General features: G+C 40.2%; 1 protein-coding gene across 1 annotated transcript in view; it reads left to right on the forward strand.

The window, feature by feature from the left end:
* CFAP44 (cilia and flagella associated protein 44) overlaps positions 1–19,687 on the forward strand; it is a 79,132-nt gene that overhangs the window by 14,598 nt on the left and 44,847 nt on the right. Inside the window, exons 4-16 of the mRNA XM_065573466.1 lie at positions 3,733–3,888; positions 5,564–5,683; positions 7,037–7,162; positions 8,145–8,316; positions 9,648–9,810; positions 11,139–11,241; positions 11,513–11,729; positions 14,028–14,142; positions 14,493–14,657; positions 16,356–16,511; positions 16,927–16,974; positions 18,136–18,235; positions 19,531–19,625. Of these exons, the coding sequence (XP_065429538.1) occupies positions 3,733–3,888; positions 5,564–5,683; positions 7,037–7,162; positions 8,145–8,316; positions 9,648–9,810; positions 11,139–11,241; positions 11,513–11,729; positions 14,028–14,142; positions 14,493–14,657; positions 16,356–16,511; positions 16,927–16,974; positions 18,136–18,235; positions 19,531–19,625 (1,736 nt within the window). The remainder of the gene's footprint in view (positions 1–3,732; positions 3,889–5,563; positions 5,684–7,036; positions 7,163–8,144; positions 8,317–9,647; positions 9,811–11,138; positions 11,242–11,512; positions 11,730–14,027; positions 14,143–14,492; positions 14,658–16,355; positions 16,512–16,926; positions 16,975–18,135; positions 18,236–19,530; positions 19,626–19,687) is intronic.

Genomic DNA, 19,687 nt, shown 5'->3' on the forward strand with positions numbered 1-19,687 from the left:
CAAGACACTGCTCTGGGCAATAGTCCGCAGTCTTGGCGCTGGCCCCTCGTATCAGGGACGGACCGCTATGCCCGCATTCTCCACCATGTGTGACAGCGTCGGTAGCTCACCGTTGTGGCGCCTCCTCCTGGCCGCTTCGGGGAATTAGGGTTGCGCCAGTAGAGCGTCCTCTTTGGGTGGCGTTCCGCCTGTCGTCTCGCCTCTGTGGGGTGCACGGACTTGCGTTGCTCCCGACGTCGGCGTCCTCTTCCGGAGCACTGCCCTCCGACAGTGCCCCTTTGTCCAATCACACCCCCTTCCGGGGGTGGGGGTAAACAACAGCCCCACACCTTCAAGTCCAATCCTCACGGTCTAGGATTTGGTGTGGTTCTGACCGGCCGCTCCCTGCGGCCTGTGGCTGTGCGTGGCACAGCAAACAAAGGGGGAAAAGGGGGGGGGGGGACTCAGGCCCACCCACTACTCTGAGTCCCGGTCCAGAGGCCCTCGTGTGACAGTCTCACTGTCTTCCTTCTCCTTCCTCCTCTGACTATCCCTCTGGACCGTTTCCCCAACAGCCCTTCGCTACGCTAGGCCTCCTCCTCCCAGGCCTGCCGCCTAGCAGGCTATGGAGTAGGGCCTTCTCCCACTCGCTCAGGCTGGCCTGCACTGCGCTGTCCGTGGTGCTGGCCTCCCAGCTCTGGAGACAGACCTTCCCCTCTGAAGGCCTGGGACAGACTGACTGCTCCTGCTCTGGGCAGCCTTTTATATGGCTACGCCGGGCTCTGATTGGCTGGCTCCAATCTGCACTCTGATTGGCTCCCAGTAAGCCCTCTCCTAATTGGTTGGGCGGCTGCGCAGGCGCCTAGACCTGCTGCAGCCTACCCTCTCTGAGTGTGGGCAATCGCCCCACCACAAGCCTCATGCATGGAATAAGGGACAGGGAAGAGGGTGTTCAGGGATCCAGTTGTCATATAATCAGACCAATGTTACAAACTTTTGTTATCAAAGCACAAAATTCAGCCTCAAACACTTCACACCTATCCAGAGATAGCACGAGTTTCAATTTTGCTGAAAGGCTTGTGGGGCTTAAACGTTTCCTACAAAAGTTGGCTGATTTTTGTGTGTGAATATGGAAATGAAATCAGCCAGTTTGGCATGATTTAGAGTTTTGTTGCTCTACCTCACCTCTAGCTCATCACTAGTTATTACAATATAATTACATTTTGCAGTGTTTGCTTCTTTTTTTCCTGAGTCTCTCACGGTGCTGAACAAAACTTGGTACTATTGTTCTCATTGTATAGATGTGGAAGCAAAGGCACAAAAAGTTAAAGTGTCATCCAAGGTCACAAAGGGAGTCTGTGGCAAAGCCAGGAATAGAACTCAGTTCTCCTGACTCCTAGTCTCCTACCTAACCACTAGATATGCCCCTTTCTAAGGTTTCCAATATGTAACAGTGAAATATTTTCTAGTCATCATTTAATTTCGTGACATTTATACATTTAAAATATCAACCACAGCACTGCATTTATGTAGCCTTGTGCATTGAAATACCCATTTTGTTTTGATAACGAAAAGGGGAAAGACAGGAGGGCAAATTGCAAACAAAAAAGAAAGATGCTATCTCTGCATTGGGTTATTCATTGTCACACTTCTGAATGTACGGTTTATCTATCCCACGTTCAAATAAAGGCATCATTTGAGCCTGATGGCAGCTCTGTATGTTGTTTTATATTTAGGTAATCCACTAGTTTTAGTAATAACTTGTTGCTAGTAATTTAACAACAGTCTTTATTGGATACATAATTAACATATATACAGAGCATCTGACCTCAGGTCAGTCCATCAGTCTAACCTAATACCAAACTGCCTCCTCCAGCTGTCAGCTCCCACACCCTGGAGATTCTATTCATTCTCCTAAAGCCACAACACCACTCTCTGCATCTTCAGAGCTCTCAGTGTTCTTCCAACTTTACTGACAACTTGTCGGACTCCTTTGTGTCAGCAAAATTGCCGATTAACAACTTATTTTTGATAAGACTGAGAGTCATGACTGCACGCATTTCCCTGTCTTGAGACCTGTTGTGGCTTATGAGCAGCATGGCCAGGAAGAAGGCAGTTTGAGAGATTGTGGAGCTCCTCTTTGAAGCTCCACAGCCTAAAGCACTGGTGGCTGAAAGTGAAAGAAAACTTGGTTTTAACCCTGGATGTGTGCCAATAAAGCAATGCTGAGGGACCAGTATAGGCCTCATGTAGTTTTATAGACCGATAACTTGTGAACCAGTACTGAAAGGAATAGCATTAGTTTCCAGCTCTGGCAAATTGTGAAACGTTGGATCTAAAAATAATATTCTGGTTAACATTTTGCCTTTTTTCCATTTCAATTCTGACATGATTTTAGTGGTCACTATGTTCAGAAGTAATAGAAATTGAACTCCTTGCATTATATCATCTGAAGTACTCCTTAATTCTAGCAGTTTAGGAAATGCTGTTAAAAATTCATATGAGAAACAACTGTTGCAAAGACACCTAGGTGGTGAACCAGTACAAATGCTTCCTGGACTAGTCAACATGTGAAAGCTGGGTAATGGGATCAAAGACAAAAATTCTAATCTCTGAACTTCCTCAGGACTTTCAATCCCTGTGGCATAGTACACAAACATCACTGTATTACAAACGTTGAGCACTGCAACAACATGCTGCCACTAGACCCTTGATGGCTCTCAGAATGAAATCTTCATACTCACCTTTCAGCCTGAAGCATTTTTCAGAGCTGAGTAGATTTATAATGACACATCCCTAATTTTAATAATAAATGATTGATTAATAATTAATTACAATAATTTGAACTTTCATAGGACTTTTTGCCATAGATACCAAAACACTTTACTAAGATGGATAAGAGTTGTTATTCTCATTTAACATATGGGATAAGTGAGGCATAGAGAGGTTAAGTGGCTGGCACAAATTTACATGAGATGACAGTGGCAGATTTGGGATTGGAAGAACTCCAATCTCTGGACACCCTACCCTGTATTCATTCAACTTGCCTGCAGCTATATCTGTGACTAACTGTAGTAGAACCTCTGGTCAAGTATTACCAGCCCCAGTCTATTGTGGTTGGAATCTTAGAATATCAAGGTTGGAAGGGATCTCAGGAGGTCATCTAGTCAAACTCCCTGCTCAAAGTAGGACCAATCCCCAGATAGATTTTTGCCCCAAATCTCTAAACAGCCCCCTCAAGGATTGAACTCACAACCCTGGGTTTAGCAGGCTAATGCTCAAACCACTGAGCTATTTGCAAGTGTCCAAAATCAAGAGTCAGGAATCTAAAATCATGAGATTGGCTTAAATATCCTGAGGTGGTTTTTTTTGTTTGTTTGGTTTTTTTTTAATAGATTTTGGGTTCTTTTCATCTACTGGGTTTTGAGCCTTCAGAATTTATGTTTTCAAGCTTTATTTCAGCAATCATGAGGGCTAGAAATGTACTTTTTATTTTAAATGAAAGCTGAGATTCATGACTCCAGGAACTGGCACGTTAAGAAAAACAACAAATATCACAGAACTTGCAATATAATTCCCAGCGTTGGCAACACTGCTGTTATAATGGAACTAGGAGGCCATCTGAAAAGTATAGGTGGACAGACTAATAGGTTTAATTAATTGTTTATCATCAGGGATGTAACCAAACAATACATAAATGTAGACAGATTCTTATTACTGATCTGTCTATAAGACATGCTCTTGTTTATAAAGGAGAAATGGAAGTCCCAGAGAACGGGAGTTCTGATGAGAACAAACCTAGGAAAGGTTCGGATCAGGAGGATCAGGCAGATGTGGAAAAGTTTGACTCTTCAAAGGATTATGCAGGAGAGCAGGACGCTGAGAAGATCCTTGAACCATCAGGAGAAGGTGGGTGGATTTTTTCCAGCGTTTGCAGGTCGAATACATTCCAATTATATAATAACTTCTCCATTCTCCAGTGTCCCATGATCCGATGTTTGTCAGCACTCTGCATTTCATTGGCTATTTCCACTCCCCTGAAACTGGAATCCCCCAAGTGATCTTTCCTAGCATAGATTTTTATCCAATGTGAAACTAGGGATGGATTCCTTAGGGACTTTTTATTTCTTGGTTTGAAAGCTCTGGTTCCAGAAAACAAAGGGGATCCAGTTAGACATTAACTGTGCATTTCCATGCTTTCAAATGTTCAAGTTTCTTTTAAGTTGAACCTTAACGCTGAATTTTCTGGATTTCTAATACTTTTTTTTTTAAACTACAATAGTCTTGAAAGTTGTTTTCAATCTTTAAATTGCTCATATATACTTTCAATCTTAACTCCATCTTAAAGTGTCTTGTTTGGGAATAGATGCTTACATGAAATCAAAAAAAGCAAGAGACACAGAGCAAGTTAAGATTGAGACTAAGGCTAGGTCTACACTACCCGCCTGAATCAGCGGGTAGAAATCAATCTCTCGGGGATCGAATTATTGCGTCTCGTCGGGATGCGACAATCGATCCCCGAATCGACGCTCTTACTCCACCAGCAGAGGTGGGAGTAAGCGCCGTCGACGGGGAGCCGCGGAGGTCGATTTTGCCGCCGTCCTCACAGCGGGGTAAGTCGGCTCCGATAGGTCGAATTCAGCTACGCTATTTGCGTAGCTGAATTTGCGTATCTTAAATCGACACCCCCCCCCCGTAGTGAAGACCTGCCCTAAGGTAAAGGTAACTTGCGAAGGAGACGAAGGGGGAAAAAGGCTTTATGCTTATTTAATTATTTATTTACATGTTTGTGAGGTAGTTAGGAGGTCAAAAAGCTTTTTAAATTAAAAGACAAACATTGCTGCTTGTTTTTTACGTTAGAAATTCAGGTCTTGTCTCCCCTGGAAGACTGTGGCAACTGGAGAACTAGTGCAATTATGACATCATGAGAAGCAAAAGATTGAAAGCTGAAGAACAGTTAGGGGAAGGATATATAGTCAGGCTGTTTAAAATACGTTTTTGTTGTTCATTTTTATTATACCTACTTAACTGCAATGCCTATTGAACACTTTGATTTGTTGCCCTACCCCTTAAGTTATTGTGTGAGACCTCAGAGTACACATCTCCTGAGACTTTCAAAAAGTCCTTCAGCAAGAGAAGGGAAGATCAGGTTTGACATACCTCATATTTCTAAGGTAAAAAACAAAATCATTCCCCTGCCTCCGTTTTAAAAACAAACAAAAAAAGCTATCATAAAGAAGCAATAAAGGGCGCAAATCAAATTCCTTTGCAGGTCAAGTCATGTTTAAAAGAAAGTCGTTGAGCTTGTTGTCTAGAAATGTGTGTAAAGTCCACTTGAATATTCAACCTGACCTGCAGAAAGGAAGTGTCTTTTGCTTTTATTTTTTGAAGGAATGAAGTGTGTTATTCAATGGATTTCATTTTGCATAGTAGAAAATCCTTTGCAGGATAGGAAGAACTTCAATGTTGCATTATTCTGATATGTAGTATACAAACCAGTGAGACAAGACCACCCCTTGGGATTCCAAATATATTTAAGAGGGTATTGAGAAGAAGTGAACATTATCCCTATTTTCTTTTGCAGAGGAAGTCAAAAGTAGTGCCCATAAAGAACCACCTGGCGAAGAAGTATCAGCCACTCCAGAGGGACAGAAAGGTATAGAGAAGGCAGTGGAAAGTGCAGAGGCAGATACCAGTAGTGTTCGTGAGTATTACCTGCCATTACACAGAGATTTCAGTACTGACCCTAGGGTAGTCTTAAGTCTGCATACTGGGCAGTTCCCTGTTTGGTTTTTTTTGGATGGGGGTAAAGGGATGGGTGGGGAGGAGGAAGGGGTCTATGGTTCCAATTCACACCAGTGTTTGTTGTGGGCATCCCGGGGCTAGGGTTCATTCCATGATGAACCAAGGTAATCTGTCAGCCTTTGATTGATGTGTGCTGTACAACACAAAGATGTCCATGGTGGACCAGTGCATCTGCTTCTTCTTGTGTGTTGATGAGAAGCCAGCCAAAAGAGTGTTCTGTGTATTCTGGGTTCACTGCTCAGGCTTGAAAAGACAGGAAGTAATATTTTCTAAAAATACTAGGCCTGATTCTCTATTGCTCGGCACCTTGTTTAGAAATTTACATTATTGCATAATTCTGACCTGGTAGCATTTTACACCTACTTTGCATTAGGCTGACTACACAAGGGAGAGGAATCAGGCATAACATATACACATTGGACTCAATCTTAGGCCCCATGCTCCCGATATGGCATGGGGTAGAACTCTCCTAGCTCGTAAGATTTTGACCCTTTTAGGCAAAGTAGTGGTGGGCAGTATGTGAGACACTCATCTTAGTGGTTAATGTGAATCACCTCAAAATTTCCAGCCAGTTCCTTCTTGACCATGGTCGGTGATGGTTCTTCCTGAAGAACCAATGTGCTGTCCTCAGTGGTTGTTGCTCCAACTCTCTCCTGACCCACTGTCTGGCCTTCGACAATCTATGCTTGTTAGACCAGCTTCTTCAGTCAGAACTGTAATACATTCCTTTAGTTTTTTGCCTCTGGTGCCTTTCTTGTTGCTCTGGATTACTTAGTCCTGAGAATGTCAACTCATTCAACCCGTTTCAGTCATTGCATAGCTAGCTACTTTCATTATGATAGGCTTGTTCTCTAGGTGTTTTGGGTCCAGTTTTCATTTTAGTGCTTGAGTAAAATGTTATAACAGAATATTGGCACCCACCATTCAGGGCACTGTGTCTATTGTGGTTCTTTGCAGGATATTTTGTTGGAACTTTGGCACACCGTGTCTTGGCCCTTCAATTCATTCTTTCTGTCAATGCACTTTTCCTTTCCAGGATGTGCTCCTCTCCTTCTCTTACATTCTAAATCACTTTTAAACAATGAAATCCACTCTGCATGAGCAGGAAATCCATTGTAGGATAGAAGGAATTTTAATGCTCCAAGACTGTGGATGCTGCATTATCCAAATATGGAGTGTGAGAGCAAAACACAGAAATATACCCTGTTTGGAATGCTGAAGAAGTGAAAATTATCCCAATTTTCCTTTGCAGAGGAAAGCAAAAGTACTCCCTCAAAGAAACCATCAGGTGAAGGAGAGGTACCACCAGTTCCAGAGGGACAGACAGAAAGAGTAGAAAAGCGGGTGGAAGGTGCTGAGTCAGATAGCAGCAGTACCCGTGAGTATTGGCCCCTCCCTAAGAGTCATAGACATCAACTTAAAAAATCCTACTGTATCCTGAATTTGCTTTTGTTTGCCTACTGTTGTTAGAAGTAACATAAGGCCACTGTAACTGACAAAGATTAGATGAACAATTATTTTTTTCTACTTTTTCAGCTTGTTCACTTTGTGCACTTCACAGCACTTAATAAGCCGTCCATTTTGCTTTCCCATGGACAGTCTCTGCTCCCTTGGTTGTTTGTATTGGTGCGTCACATGATAACAGGGAGAGACAAACATGTTAACAAAAAAGCTAATCTGACTGTAAAACAATAAGAATTGACAGAAATGACTAGGATTGAGGAATAGAACCTGAAACTCATGTTTATAGCTGACTACAATTCCTGCTGACAATATCCATTCAATGCATTGAGCTCTAGTGAGGAACTATCTAGAGCAGCGCATTAATAGAAAGCCTTTGTTAGCACAATGTCTCCATGGCAACCTGCTTTAGGTGAAGGAGTGAAGTGCTACACGTTTGTACTGATTAGTCAGCATAATATTATGCGTTCAATATCTACTGAAGAAAGAAGCCTCAAACTTGGCTTGTTTTCCTAAATCTAACAAAGTTTGAATAAAACTGTCCCAGTAGCTTTAAGGTCTCAAGGTTTAAAGTCAGTAAAGATGACATATCTTACAAATATTGACAGAAGTTGTCTGCTATGTGTATGGGGCAGTGAATTTTAAAATCATTCTTACCTTGGTTATTAAGAACCCAGATTTTTCTAATCTTAGAAAAACACATGCTATTCATTCGAGGCTATTCATGGGATAGGTTTCATAGTACAAAGATAGCAGATCTGTTTTTAGACACTAGAGTGCATATCATTTATTTGGAGAGAGGAAAGAATTAATGAATAATCCACTTTTGCAGTTAGGGTATTGACATTTATACCTATCTGACTAAAGCTCTTTTTTGTGTCACTATTTCTGAAACACAGAGGAAGATGAGGAGCAGGAGGAGGATACTGAGAAATCCCCAGAGCCAGAAAAAAAGCCTGAGAAGCTAGAAAGGAAAATCTCAGAGACCTTCTTCTATAACTACGAAGATTTGTGCTCGCAACCCTTTGTGACGTCAGACTCTGGGATACCAATTAACCTCCTCACTCTCATGTATCCTCCTCATGCTGTATTGTATAGACTTAGATCTAGGGTTTTTTTTTATCTAAAAGCTGCAGTATATTCCTCCAGATGTAAGGGAGGAACGGGAAAGAATGTGTGATTTTCAGATGCACAGGTGGTTTTCCATTGGGACTCAGTGAAGTTGCTGTGAGGAAACCCCTCTTTGTCTCTTTTCTGCATCAGGGCAAGTTTATACTATAAAATTAAGTTGACCTAAATTACATTGATGTAGAGCCACTGCAGTAATTGAATTGGTTTTGCTCATCCACACCACGCTTCTTGTGTTGGCAGTGCACGTCCTCACTAGGAGAGCTTGCACTGATTTAACTGCCAGTGTGGGGCATGGGGGGTGGTTTCTGAAAGGCAGCAACAGTCGATGTAAGCAACACAGTGTCTATACTGACACTGCATCGACCTAACAACATCGACTTAAGCGCTACGCCTCTCGAAGAGGTAGAGTTACTAAGTCGGTGTAGTGGGCAAGTTCCATTGGTGGGAGCTACATTTTAGTGTAGACAATTACAGACTTAGGTTGACATAATCTGCCTTACGTTGACCTAACTATAGTGTAGACCAGGCCTCAAACTGGCAGAGGGAGAGAGCTTGAGGGCTTGTCTACACAGAGCATGACTGTGTACTGCTGGGAGTCTGATTTCTAAAGCCCACTAATGTGTTGCACGTTAATTGGTTGTGTAGACCCTACTGGTGCGCACCAGATGTCCCCTAGTGCACTTAACATAGACCATGCAGGTGTGCACTATGTTAAAGTGCACGAGAAAATTTTGGTGTACACCAGCAGGGTCTACATGACCAATTAATGTGAAACACACTAGTGCACTTTAGAAATCACCCCTCCTTCCACAGTACACATTACTTCTCCATGTAGACAAGCCCTGAGACATTGCTTTGGTTCTGTCTCTTGCCTACAGTGCGCTTTGTATTCTGATCAATTTCTTTTATATTTTATATGAAAAGAGAACATTAAGACAATAGAATATGAATTCTTAGGAGAGCTCCAGAGATCAGGATAGGCCATACAAAATGGAGTCTGACATGGAGTTGGAGGGATGGTATATAAATCTTTTAAATATTTCATTTATATTTTCCCCAATTATTTGTAATACCTTGATGGGTTTTAGCTTCATCATGGCACCAGTCTTAAAACAAACCAAAGCCGGACCAACAGAGTAACAACCACCCAACTCAGTCTTCCCACCTGGATTTGCTCTAGTTTTTAGTATTAATACTTTTATTGCTATTACGTGGAAGAAATAAACCTCAAGGTCTAAGGTCAATGCTTTTCCTTAGTGAGCTGTTCGCAGACACTCTTTTGGTTATGACTGCACCAAAAGTGCAAACCTGCAATTGCTGGATAGTCAAACACTCCTCTATGTAGCAGGCAACCAACTGGTGCTCTTGGACCTGAAAACTAAATATCAGAGTTATCTCCGGAGCAGCAGCGGTGGTGGAATTGGCATTATCACGGTATGGCTTTTATTTGCCTCTTTAGGAAGAAGATCCCTTTCTAGAGTTTAAAACTTATAGTAGTGAAACAGTCTGGGTGTCTCAGTTGTTTCACGGAAGATTTCCACAGTTGCCTGCATATTTGGGCTTGGATGAAAGAGCAGCATTGATTAAAGGGTGGAAAAGAAAAGTCAGTAATCTCAGATGTGTGACCAGTAGCAATCCATCAAAGTGTACTACATGGACCTAGTTGATTAATAGTCAGAGAACAAACAGTTGCATATCTTAAATAGGTCCAGGTTCCAGGCCATACTAATTGACAAGAGTCAACTGGGTTTCATTTTTTGTTGTTTTAAAATTTTATTTATTAAAATGCTCTGGATACAGTTTAATTGTTTTTGTTCAATACATCATCTATCCTGATTACAGTTAATATTGGTTAAATGTTTCATCTGTCCTGAAATTTGGAATTTCAAGTACATAGTTAAATGGAGTGAAATGTTGTCCAATTTCACTGTAGCAAGCTCCTCTCTGTGGGCCAGATTATGAAACACTTACTCTGGTTTATCACCATCTTATTCCATGAATAGTCCTGTTGGATAATTGATACTATTCCAAGAAAGTAAGGCTATCAAAATCTGGCACTATGCTGTTTTGTTATATTGTAAGCAACACTTCTTGGAGAATCACATCCTCACATCTCCTGCACAAAGCTGGGTGATGTTTTTTTACGGGCAAATTAATTATTTGAGCTAAAATGCATTTTTCTATTGAGCAAAACTATTTGCAAATATGGGTCAATTTGGCATGTAATTTTGGCTGAATAAAAATAATGGAAAAAATCAAAGAAGAGTTGAAACAGTTTTGACATTTTTAAAATGAAATATGTAGACTTTGTTTCAAAATTACAGTTTGCGTTGAAGTTTAGCTAAATTTGTTTAAAAAAACCTTTAAAAGGGTATAAGCACCCAAAAAGTAATAAAATATAAACATATTTTGGGTCAAATGAAACATTTTGTTCAACCCAAAACAATTTTTTCCTGTTTTTTGTTTTGGCCACATAAGTGAAAAAAAATTATTTGCTCAGCTCCACTACTGTAGAACAGCCCCTGAATGTGCTGTTGCTAAGTTTGCTCCTATTCTTCAATAGTAGAAGGATAGCAGTGTCCTAAATGCTGTCCATGGGGAGATGGATTGGTGGGCTGAATGCAGGTGAGATGATCAAAGATGCAGGATAAATGCAAATTATTGCATGGTTGCACAATGTGTGTGATGGTATACAACTTGATATTTAGTTGAGGACAGCCAAAGGGTATATCGGAGTATGTAACAGTCTTTGCTTTTTCTAGGTACATCCTAGTAAACAGTATTTTGCAGTAGGAGAAAAAGGATGGAAGCCAAACATCATCATCTATGAGTATCCTTCACTAAAGCCATACAGAATACTCCGAGGTAGGTTTAATAGGACTGTTTTGGTATTACATGGATACAGCAGAGTTTATAGACTCCAGCAAGTTGAATAACGTTCCATTTTAGATCTTTTACTAATTATATAATCTTTTGGTACTTGAAAATCAGATACAGAAAACTGATTGTAAGTGGTTGTCCTTGCACTCTTGGGTGTGTGGAAAATAGCCAAATGTTGGCTGACTCTGCTTCAGCACTAGCCAAATAATGAGAACTGAGCTCTTTTTAAGCTCTTTGTGGACATCTGTCCTTCCAGGTGGGACTGAGGAAGCCTATGCATTTGCTGATTTTAACCATTATGGAACGCTACTGGCCAGCGTTGGGAGCAGCCCTGACTACATGTTGACAATCTGGGATTGGAAACAGGAAAAGATTGTGCTGAGGTCAAAAGCTTTTTCACAGGATGTTTATAAGGTCACATTCTCTCCTGAAAATGAAGAGCAACTCACCACTTCTGGAGCAGGACACATCAAGTAGGTTGGTTCACAAACATCAATTGATGGGAATTGTCAAAGTTCAGGACTCACAATTTGTTAGACCACTCTGTTTATTAGCACAGCACTTTGCTAATACATTCAGATAATGTGAGCACCATGCAAGACCCACACTACCTTATTTTATACAGATAAAAAGGGCGCAAACTTAACAAGAGGACAAAGAAAGCAGAACTGACAAGTTTACCTGAGGCTAGACATACATATTCAATTTCCTTACTAACTTTTACAGATCTCCGGCTAATGTTCCAACATTAACTTAAGTGGACTTGTTGTTTATGCCTTAATGTTCCTTTTCCTGATACCTGCATTTTAACACTCCTTATTTCTGCTTAAAAGAACATACAGCATTTCTTTAATCCATTCTATTTTTACAATATAATTCATTCTACTTTCACAGAAGTAACTAAAAAATCATGAAACTTACAAGGTGATTGACTAATAAGAATATGGTTGTTAACAGGTGCACAACAATGGGGAACAGTGTTCTGCTTAGCAATACAAATGTTGAAACCTCTGCTTTCCAAAAGAGATAATAGAAATGATAGAAACATAAGGTTGGAAGGGATCTCGCCAGGTCATCTAGTCCAGTCCTCTGCACCGAGGCAGGACTAAAGATTATCTAAACCATCCCTGACCTGTGTTTTTCTAACCTGTTCTTTAAAACCTCCAGTGATGGAGATTCCACAACCTCCCTAGGCAATTTGTTCCGGTGCTTAACTACCCTGACAGTTAAGAATTTTTTGTTGTTTGGTAATGGTGTAATGGAATGCCCAATAAACTGCTCCACTGTTGATCTTCAAAAGTGCATTGGGAGTGGGAAGAACTATTTAAAAGAAATATTTCTATCAACCTCTGTTCTAGCTGTTGGGTCAGCACATAGCTCTTCTCTGCATTCTGGGCTTCTTACCTGTTGGTGTCTCTTTGGCTTTGTGAAATGGGCTGACACATGCTGTTTGGTCAGTTTTAAGAACTAATAACAAAACATGGCCAAAACAGCCCGTAAGAGCACCAAAAAGGAAGATACAGTCTGGTTTATAGGTAAATTTAGGTTCCTATTGTAATTAAAAATGGACCAAAGCATTATGCTTTTCGGGGGTAGGGACCATCTTTTTGTCCTATTTGTACAGTACCAAGCACAATGGGATCCTGGTAGATGACGGGGGTGGTACTGCAATACAAATAATAAATAATACTAACAATGATGAATCCAAATACCTGTAAATTTTACAGAGGAATCACATAAAAATCCCTACATACTTGCAATTTGATTCCAATTTGGATCTAAACCGAGAAGGGGTTTATTTTCAAGATCTAAACTGATGAGATTTTACTGATAATTGAAATCTCACAAAATAAGATGTCTGGTGAGATTTTTTTCCATTTTGAGCTAAAACGTCATTAAAAACAGCTTGAAATATTTCAGTGCCATAAAATGCACACTTGATCACTAACCCTGATTTGCTCTCAATTATAGCATGGTCCCAAGACATAGCCTAAATATAATCTGGATCCTGATCCACATACCACGAACTTGGACCATCTCTAATTGAAATAGGAGATGATAATGAATCTATTGTAGACAAACTCTCTTGTACTTCTATATCTGTGTAACATTTCTGCATGCTTTGTTAGAAGTAACTTTGGAGATACAGGCCTAAATTCTGGTTCATTTGGATTAACGCAACTCCACTGAAGTCCATGGGGTTACACAGAATGGAATCCAGTGGAAAAGTTATCCATAGGATTTCAATAGATGAGCATCCTACATTGGAGAACAACCAGAGAGAAAAGTAGGTTTCTTCAAGTAAATATGGAAAGTATTGCAAGATGGATATATAAATTTATTTAGGACCTATTTAAATATTAGTCTCTTTATTTTCCCCTGCCCATATTTTTCTAGTTTTTTCATGGAAATAGGTGAAGGGAAAGTTTGTTTGTTTTTATAAGAGGTGGGTGGCCGTGGTGTGCAATAAATGCCTGACTGGGATCAGGGTGGGTTTGGTGACCTACTCATCTTGTGGGTACACAGGTGTGTTGGGGCATTTCAGTCCCACTCAATAACAACAACAAAAAATAACCCTGGATAGCCGCATACAGCACATATAAAGTTTCACCTAATTTTAAAAAACTACAAACCCTTATATTTAAAAATAATTAATTGAGTAGTCCACACATTGGAGATATTCATCATACGATGACATCAGAGCCTGAGATACAGTACTTTCTAGATACAATCTCAAGTATAACCCCAAAGACTATGTTTTCTGTACTCAGGTTCTGGAAGATGGCCCATACATTCACTGGGCTCAAGCTACAAGGAGCACTGGGCAGGTTTGGTAAAACAGCTGTGACTGACATTGTAGGGTATGTGGAGCTGCCTGATGGGAAGGTGAGTAGAGTAAATGAGTACAACTGTTTTCTTTCTCCTTCTCAGGGACTGAACAAAGATCCATTGAAGTCAATGGGAGTCTTCCCATTCACTTCAGAATGCTTTGGATTAGGCCTTCTATGCACAATCAAATATACAGCCGTGAATCTAATATTGACATTAACTGGCAATAAATTGGCTTATTTTTTAACGGTTTAAAAGTATCCATTATTATTGTGATTCTTAGACAAATGAGCTTTCTTAATTTAAAGTAAAGGCTATAGTGAGCTAAGATATTCACCAGTCTCTCACCAATATCTGCACATTGATATGTTATAACACTCATGTATTACTCTTCACTTGCATGAAAGGTTATCTCTGGATCTGAATGGGGCAACTTGCTGCTTTGGGAAGGGGGCCTCATCAAAGTAGAGCTCTGTCGAACTGGACATAGACCCTGTCACAATGGCCCTGTTAATCAGTTAGTTCTGGATGAGGGAGAGCTGGTCACTGTTGGAGGAGATGGCTACATTAGGGTGAGTATTTTTTCCTCTAATAGTCTGGACGCATATTTGGTATACAGAGTCTTGTTAGTAGTGGGAAAGGGAAGTAACTGTTAGCCTACATGTTGTATTGGGAGTAGCCTATTGATGGAGTTTCTCTCCATGATCACTGTCTAAGAATGAATTTTGACAAGGAACTGGATAGGAGCAGATCTCTTTCCACAATGTAGATGTTTGGATCAGATCACATTTAAATAACTTTCTGCCTATTAATGCTAGAGAAATCCCTTCTGTGCACTAATAGATCAGAATCAATTTCAATTATGTCTTTAACAAGTTTTATTTTTTAGTTTTGTCTTTAACAACTTTGGGGATGTTTTGTGTGTGTGTGTAGCTTATGTTAGTCATTTTCAGGCCTTGTTAACATGTCACACATACTATTCAAAGGATAAATCACAGTGGTGTTTGAAATTAATTTCTGATCATGTGAACACTCAAGGCATTTGTGTAAGTAGCTAATACCGCTGTCATTTTATTTCAAAGATGCATCCATTTCAACTGAGCAACAAACCCCTGTTAAAGAAAAATAAATAATGGGACATCCTCAACTTAAAATCAAACCAATTTTTTAAAATGAGTTAAAAGTAGTCTCAAGTTCTTCATCTGCTTCTGATTCTACTTGCTAATTTGTGGGTTTTACAATCATATTTTCCTGTTTTGTGTTTGTTTGTTTTTAGTTTAGTTTCCTCCCCTATTGCTGCATAAAAGACCCAAACAATGGAAAACTGAGTGTTCAGGGAAAGAGGGAAACTGACAGTAGACAGGTTTCAGAGTAGCAGCCGTGTTAGTCTGTATCCGCAAAAAGAAGAACAGGAGGACTTGTGGCACCTTAGAGACTAACAAATTTATTAGAGCATAAGCTTTCGTGGACTATAGCCCACTTCTTCGGATGCATATATATGCATCCGAAGAAGTGGGCTATAGTCCACGAAAGCTTATGCTCTAATAAATTTGTTAGTCTCTAAGGTGCCACAAGTCCTCCTGTTCTTCTTTTGACAGTAGACAAATTACTGTTAAATGCTCAAAATAAACAAAGTGAAAAAAATGTGTCTTTTTCCAGCTAATCTTTTAGTTGTAGTAATTATAGGCAGTGGTTACAGCTGTAGGAAAAAAGTTTCAGATGAGGTTTTTGGTTTGATTTTTTTTTTTACATTGATGGTATTCTTTATGTAAATGTCGTCCTGGCAAAAGGGTGCTGAACTGGCAGATCTGGAAACCGAAATCTGCTCTTTATCCACAGAGCAGGCAGTGGAGGTGCAAGCTTTCTTACTCTGTCCTTCCACACTGCCTCACTAGGGACAACCTCTAGGAGGCAGTTTTACTCTCCATAGTTGTGACACTGCCAACATGGGTACTAAGTAGTGCCAATCGTAGTTAATGATTTTTGGGATATGGGTAATAATCCAATTCCTAGAGGACAGAGACCTATAAACACATTTTACATGGGCCACTGAACAGATATTAGATGGTAACAGCCTCTGATTGGCTTGAACATGACCTGGAGCTGTCACAATAATGTGGACATGACAGGCTCCCTATTCTATATCCTGAGCCACCCATTCCCTCGGAGTCTTATAATTTGATTTTATATTGCCATTGTGCGTGTTAATGTGAGATGTGTTGGCATTTGGATTAATGAACGCTGTTCTGTTCACTTCCAACTGCTTGAAGGTGTGGGACTTTGAGACGATAGATGCAGCTGATTCTGTGGATGACACAGGTCTACTAGAGATGGAGCATATGAATGAACTTCTTGTTGGCAAGAATGTCAACTTGAGCTCCATCATGAAAATTCATGATCTTGGACAGCCCATTTGGTATGCTCAGGTAAGACATATCTGCATTCTTATCAGCTCTGTGGAGCAATATTGGAGAGGCATGTGGTGATGCATTGCCAGAGGAAATCCGCTTGAGGCAATCTGTTTTTTCTTGTAGAACTAGTACCCTGTCTCCTCCTGGATTATTTTTAGAGTAGAATAACATTTGAGTCTTTCTTCAGGCTTTGAGAGCGGGAGCTACATAAGAGTGGGAGAATTTGGAAGTATCATTCCCAGGCTTCATTGCCCTGTTCTGCTGCTGAGCACCCGGTGAAATTGACATCAGACTATGAGGTCTAAATCCTGTTTCTTCCAGATGATTTTGAGATTCTTACCTACAGTATTTGTAAGGAATTACAAGGACTGATGCTATTTTCAAACTTAGTTTGAAAGAACATTCAGGTGTTAAATATTTATTTCTTTAGGATTCCAATGGAGCCATCTGGAAGCTTGATCTGAGTTTTTCAAATGTCGTAAGTTTTATTCCCACTCACCCTGTTTTTTAAGTTCCTTTAATTGGACTGTGTGGCCGCACAGTGCCATCCAACTTTTGACCAACTGTACAGCTGAGGATTTAGTGTTATTATCAGGCACATCTTTATGATTTATCTTCACTGCTTCATTAATTACAATTATTGGCCAAGATTTTCAAAGGTAACTATTGATTTTGGGTCCCTCAATTATTGACTGCTAAACTGAAGCTACCTTAAAGGGGCCTGATTCTCAAAGGGTGGGAAGTGATGGACATTAATATGGGAAGTTAATGTGCGGGCTGCTACTGCAACCTGTCTGGATAGGTATTTCTGAAGTGCCCATCACTATTGTATCTAGATGACACTGAGGACAACATTCACATCTCTCAGAGGGGTAGCCGTGTTAGTCTGGATCTGTAAAAAGTGACAAAGAGTCCTGTGGCACCTGATAGACTACAGTAGTCTATCAGGTGCCACAGGACTCTTTGTCGCTTTTTACATTCACATCTCTGTTCATGTGATCAAACTGATTGCTACTATTACTGCTGTAGATCTGCTATTGGAGGAGAGGGTCACATGAGCAGAAAAGTTAAAACAGACACTTAGGGTTTGATCAAAAATTCCATCAAGCAGATCCTGTAGCAGCAGATAAATGAAGTTGCAGCACAATTATGGCAAAAAGCTATGTAGAAAGTGTATAGTAAATACAGCAGTGTATATGGAAATCTATTTTTCTCCTTGGGTTGGAAAAAGACTTCCAGTGAAATATAAAGCCCTTGGCTTAAGGTCATTTTCTCAGCCTTCAGAGCAATAGTTTTCAATTATAAATTTGATCTCCAGGCATTGTACCTCCCAATATAATATGTTATTCGCCTTTATTTTTACATATCTGATGCCATATTTTTAAATCCAGGTGCTTAATATGCCTGTAAAAATTTGCTCATGCACTCATTGTACAATCAAAACGAGCATTTGCAGGTACAAAAAGGGAACTGTATTTGTGGGTATCCTGTTGCATGTATAAACACCACATTTTTGCATGCAGTAGATATAGGGCAGATCTTGCACGTTTATTTTAGATGTCCATTTTATGTTGATGAGGCATTGCAAGCCGTTTTCAGTCTCTGAATGTAGGAGAACTCTGTTCTGATTTCTCTGTAGACCCATGATCCAGAGTGCCTGTTTACCTTTCACTCGGGAAAGATTGAAGCCATGGGTGTCTCTCCTGTCACATATCTCATGGCCACTACTGCACTTGACCGTAAGTACAACTCTTCCCTAAGCAGTTAACTTGTAAGGGCAGTCAGGCTCATTGTGGAATTATTCTGTTTTAAACTAATGTGTTTAGTTCACAGTTGTAGTGGAAGTGTGTCTTTACTTTGTAAGGATATCTACCAGCTGGTCATTATTCCTGGGGACAGTTTTTTTTAATAATTAGAACAGATCATTAATGGGTTGAAGCCACATAAAGTGCAAGGCGTGTCTGAGCTCAAGAACTAGGTTTTCAATTAAAGAAAGTCTCAATGTGAAGCTTTATAAACTCTGTTCACTGTGAAAGAACAACAGAAAAGGGGAGAATTTTGTTTAAATAACAGCTTTCATATTCCAGACTCAGTGGATCAATAACAGTGTTTTATTCTGTGTTTTATAATGCACCACATACATTTATGGCATTGTATAAACAGTTCTGAGTATTAATACTTGTGCCTTTCTTGGCAATTGCAACAGTTATCATGTCCTCATTAATAGTTTATCTTGGACTATGGACATTCATTTAATTTATGAAAGTGTGCCTGAACAAGCCTTTAGCACTTCACTTTAGCAACTGTTAGAGAGGGAAGGAATATTGGCGAGTTCATTGACATTATCTTTCATGTTTTTCAGAAAGTGCCACAGAGTCTTAAACTTGATCTTGTCAGCTATTGAATCCATGCATTGTGGCCTGAAGGCAAAATTCCTACCAATTGAGCCAAACTGACACCTATGAGGGTTGCTGGTTGTTATTGAACTGTATGCACTAACAGGGGTTTCCACATCCCATTAATTCCAGCTAAAGTGAAACTGGCTGTTATCTGGATTCTTCTCCATTTTAACCCGTTTAATCACTTTCCTCAAAGGCAAATCCAAGAATCATCATATCATTTTTTCTTATGCTGTCAGCACAGGACTTCCTTTAGTACATGTCAGTGTTGCTCCTGTGACTACTCAAGAATGACCCCAGCTGGCCAATGAGGCTCATTCCTCCTTGTTCAGAGTCGAATATATTATTTCCGCAACAGTCTCAGCCCCTATTGCCCTTGGGTGTCAGTGTTTAGGTCAGAATTAATAAAGCTAGTGTTTCCTTCGTGATAGTACAGAAAGCTACAGTACAACATAACCATCAGCCAGGTACTTGCACTTGTGAGTTTTGATGTGAAATGAAAGATTACTAACTTTCCATTCAACCTTTCATTAAGATGCATCAGAAATTTGTCCATAAATCTTAACAAGTAGTTTTTCAAGAAAAAATTGTCTGCAATAACCTGTCTCCTTTCCACTCCCATCTGTTTTACACAGACTCAGTGCGTATCTATGATTTCATTGGCAATTGTCAGTTGACTGAGATTAAGTTTAAACAGGGAGGAACGGCACTGACTTGGGCACCCCGAGTGGTAAGTTTACCCTACTGCAGCGTGTTAACATGGATTCATAATGTGGCTATTTCATTGCAATC

Source organism: Chrysemys picta, chromosome 1 (genome assembly GCF_011386835.1).
Source record: "Chrysemys picta bellii isolate R12L10 chromosome 1, ASM1138683v2, whole genome shotgun sequence".
In the NCBI taxonomy this organism is placed as follows: domain Eukaryota; kingdom Metazoa; phylum Chordata; order Testudines; family Emydidae; genus Chrysemys; species Chrysemys picta.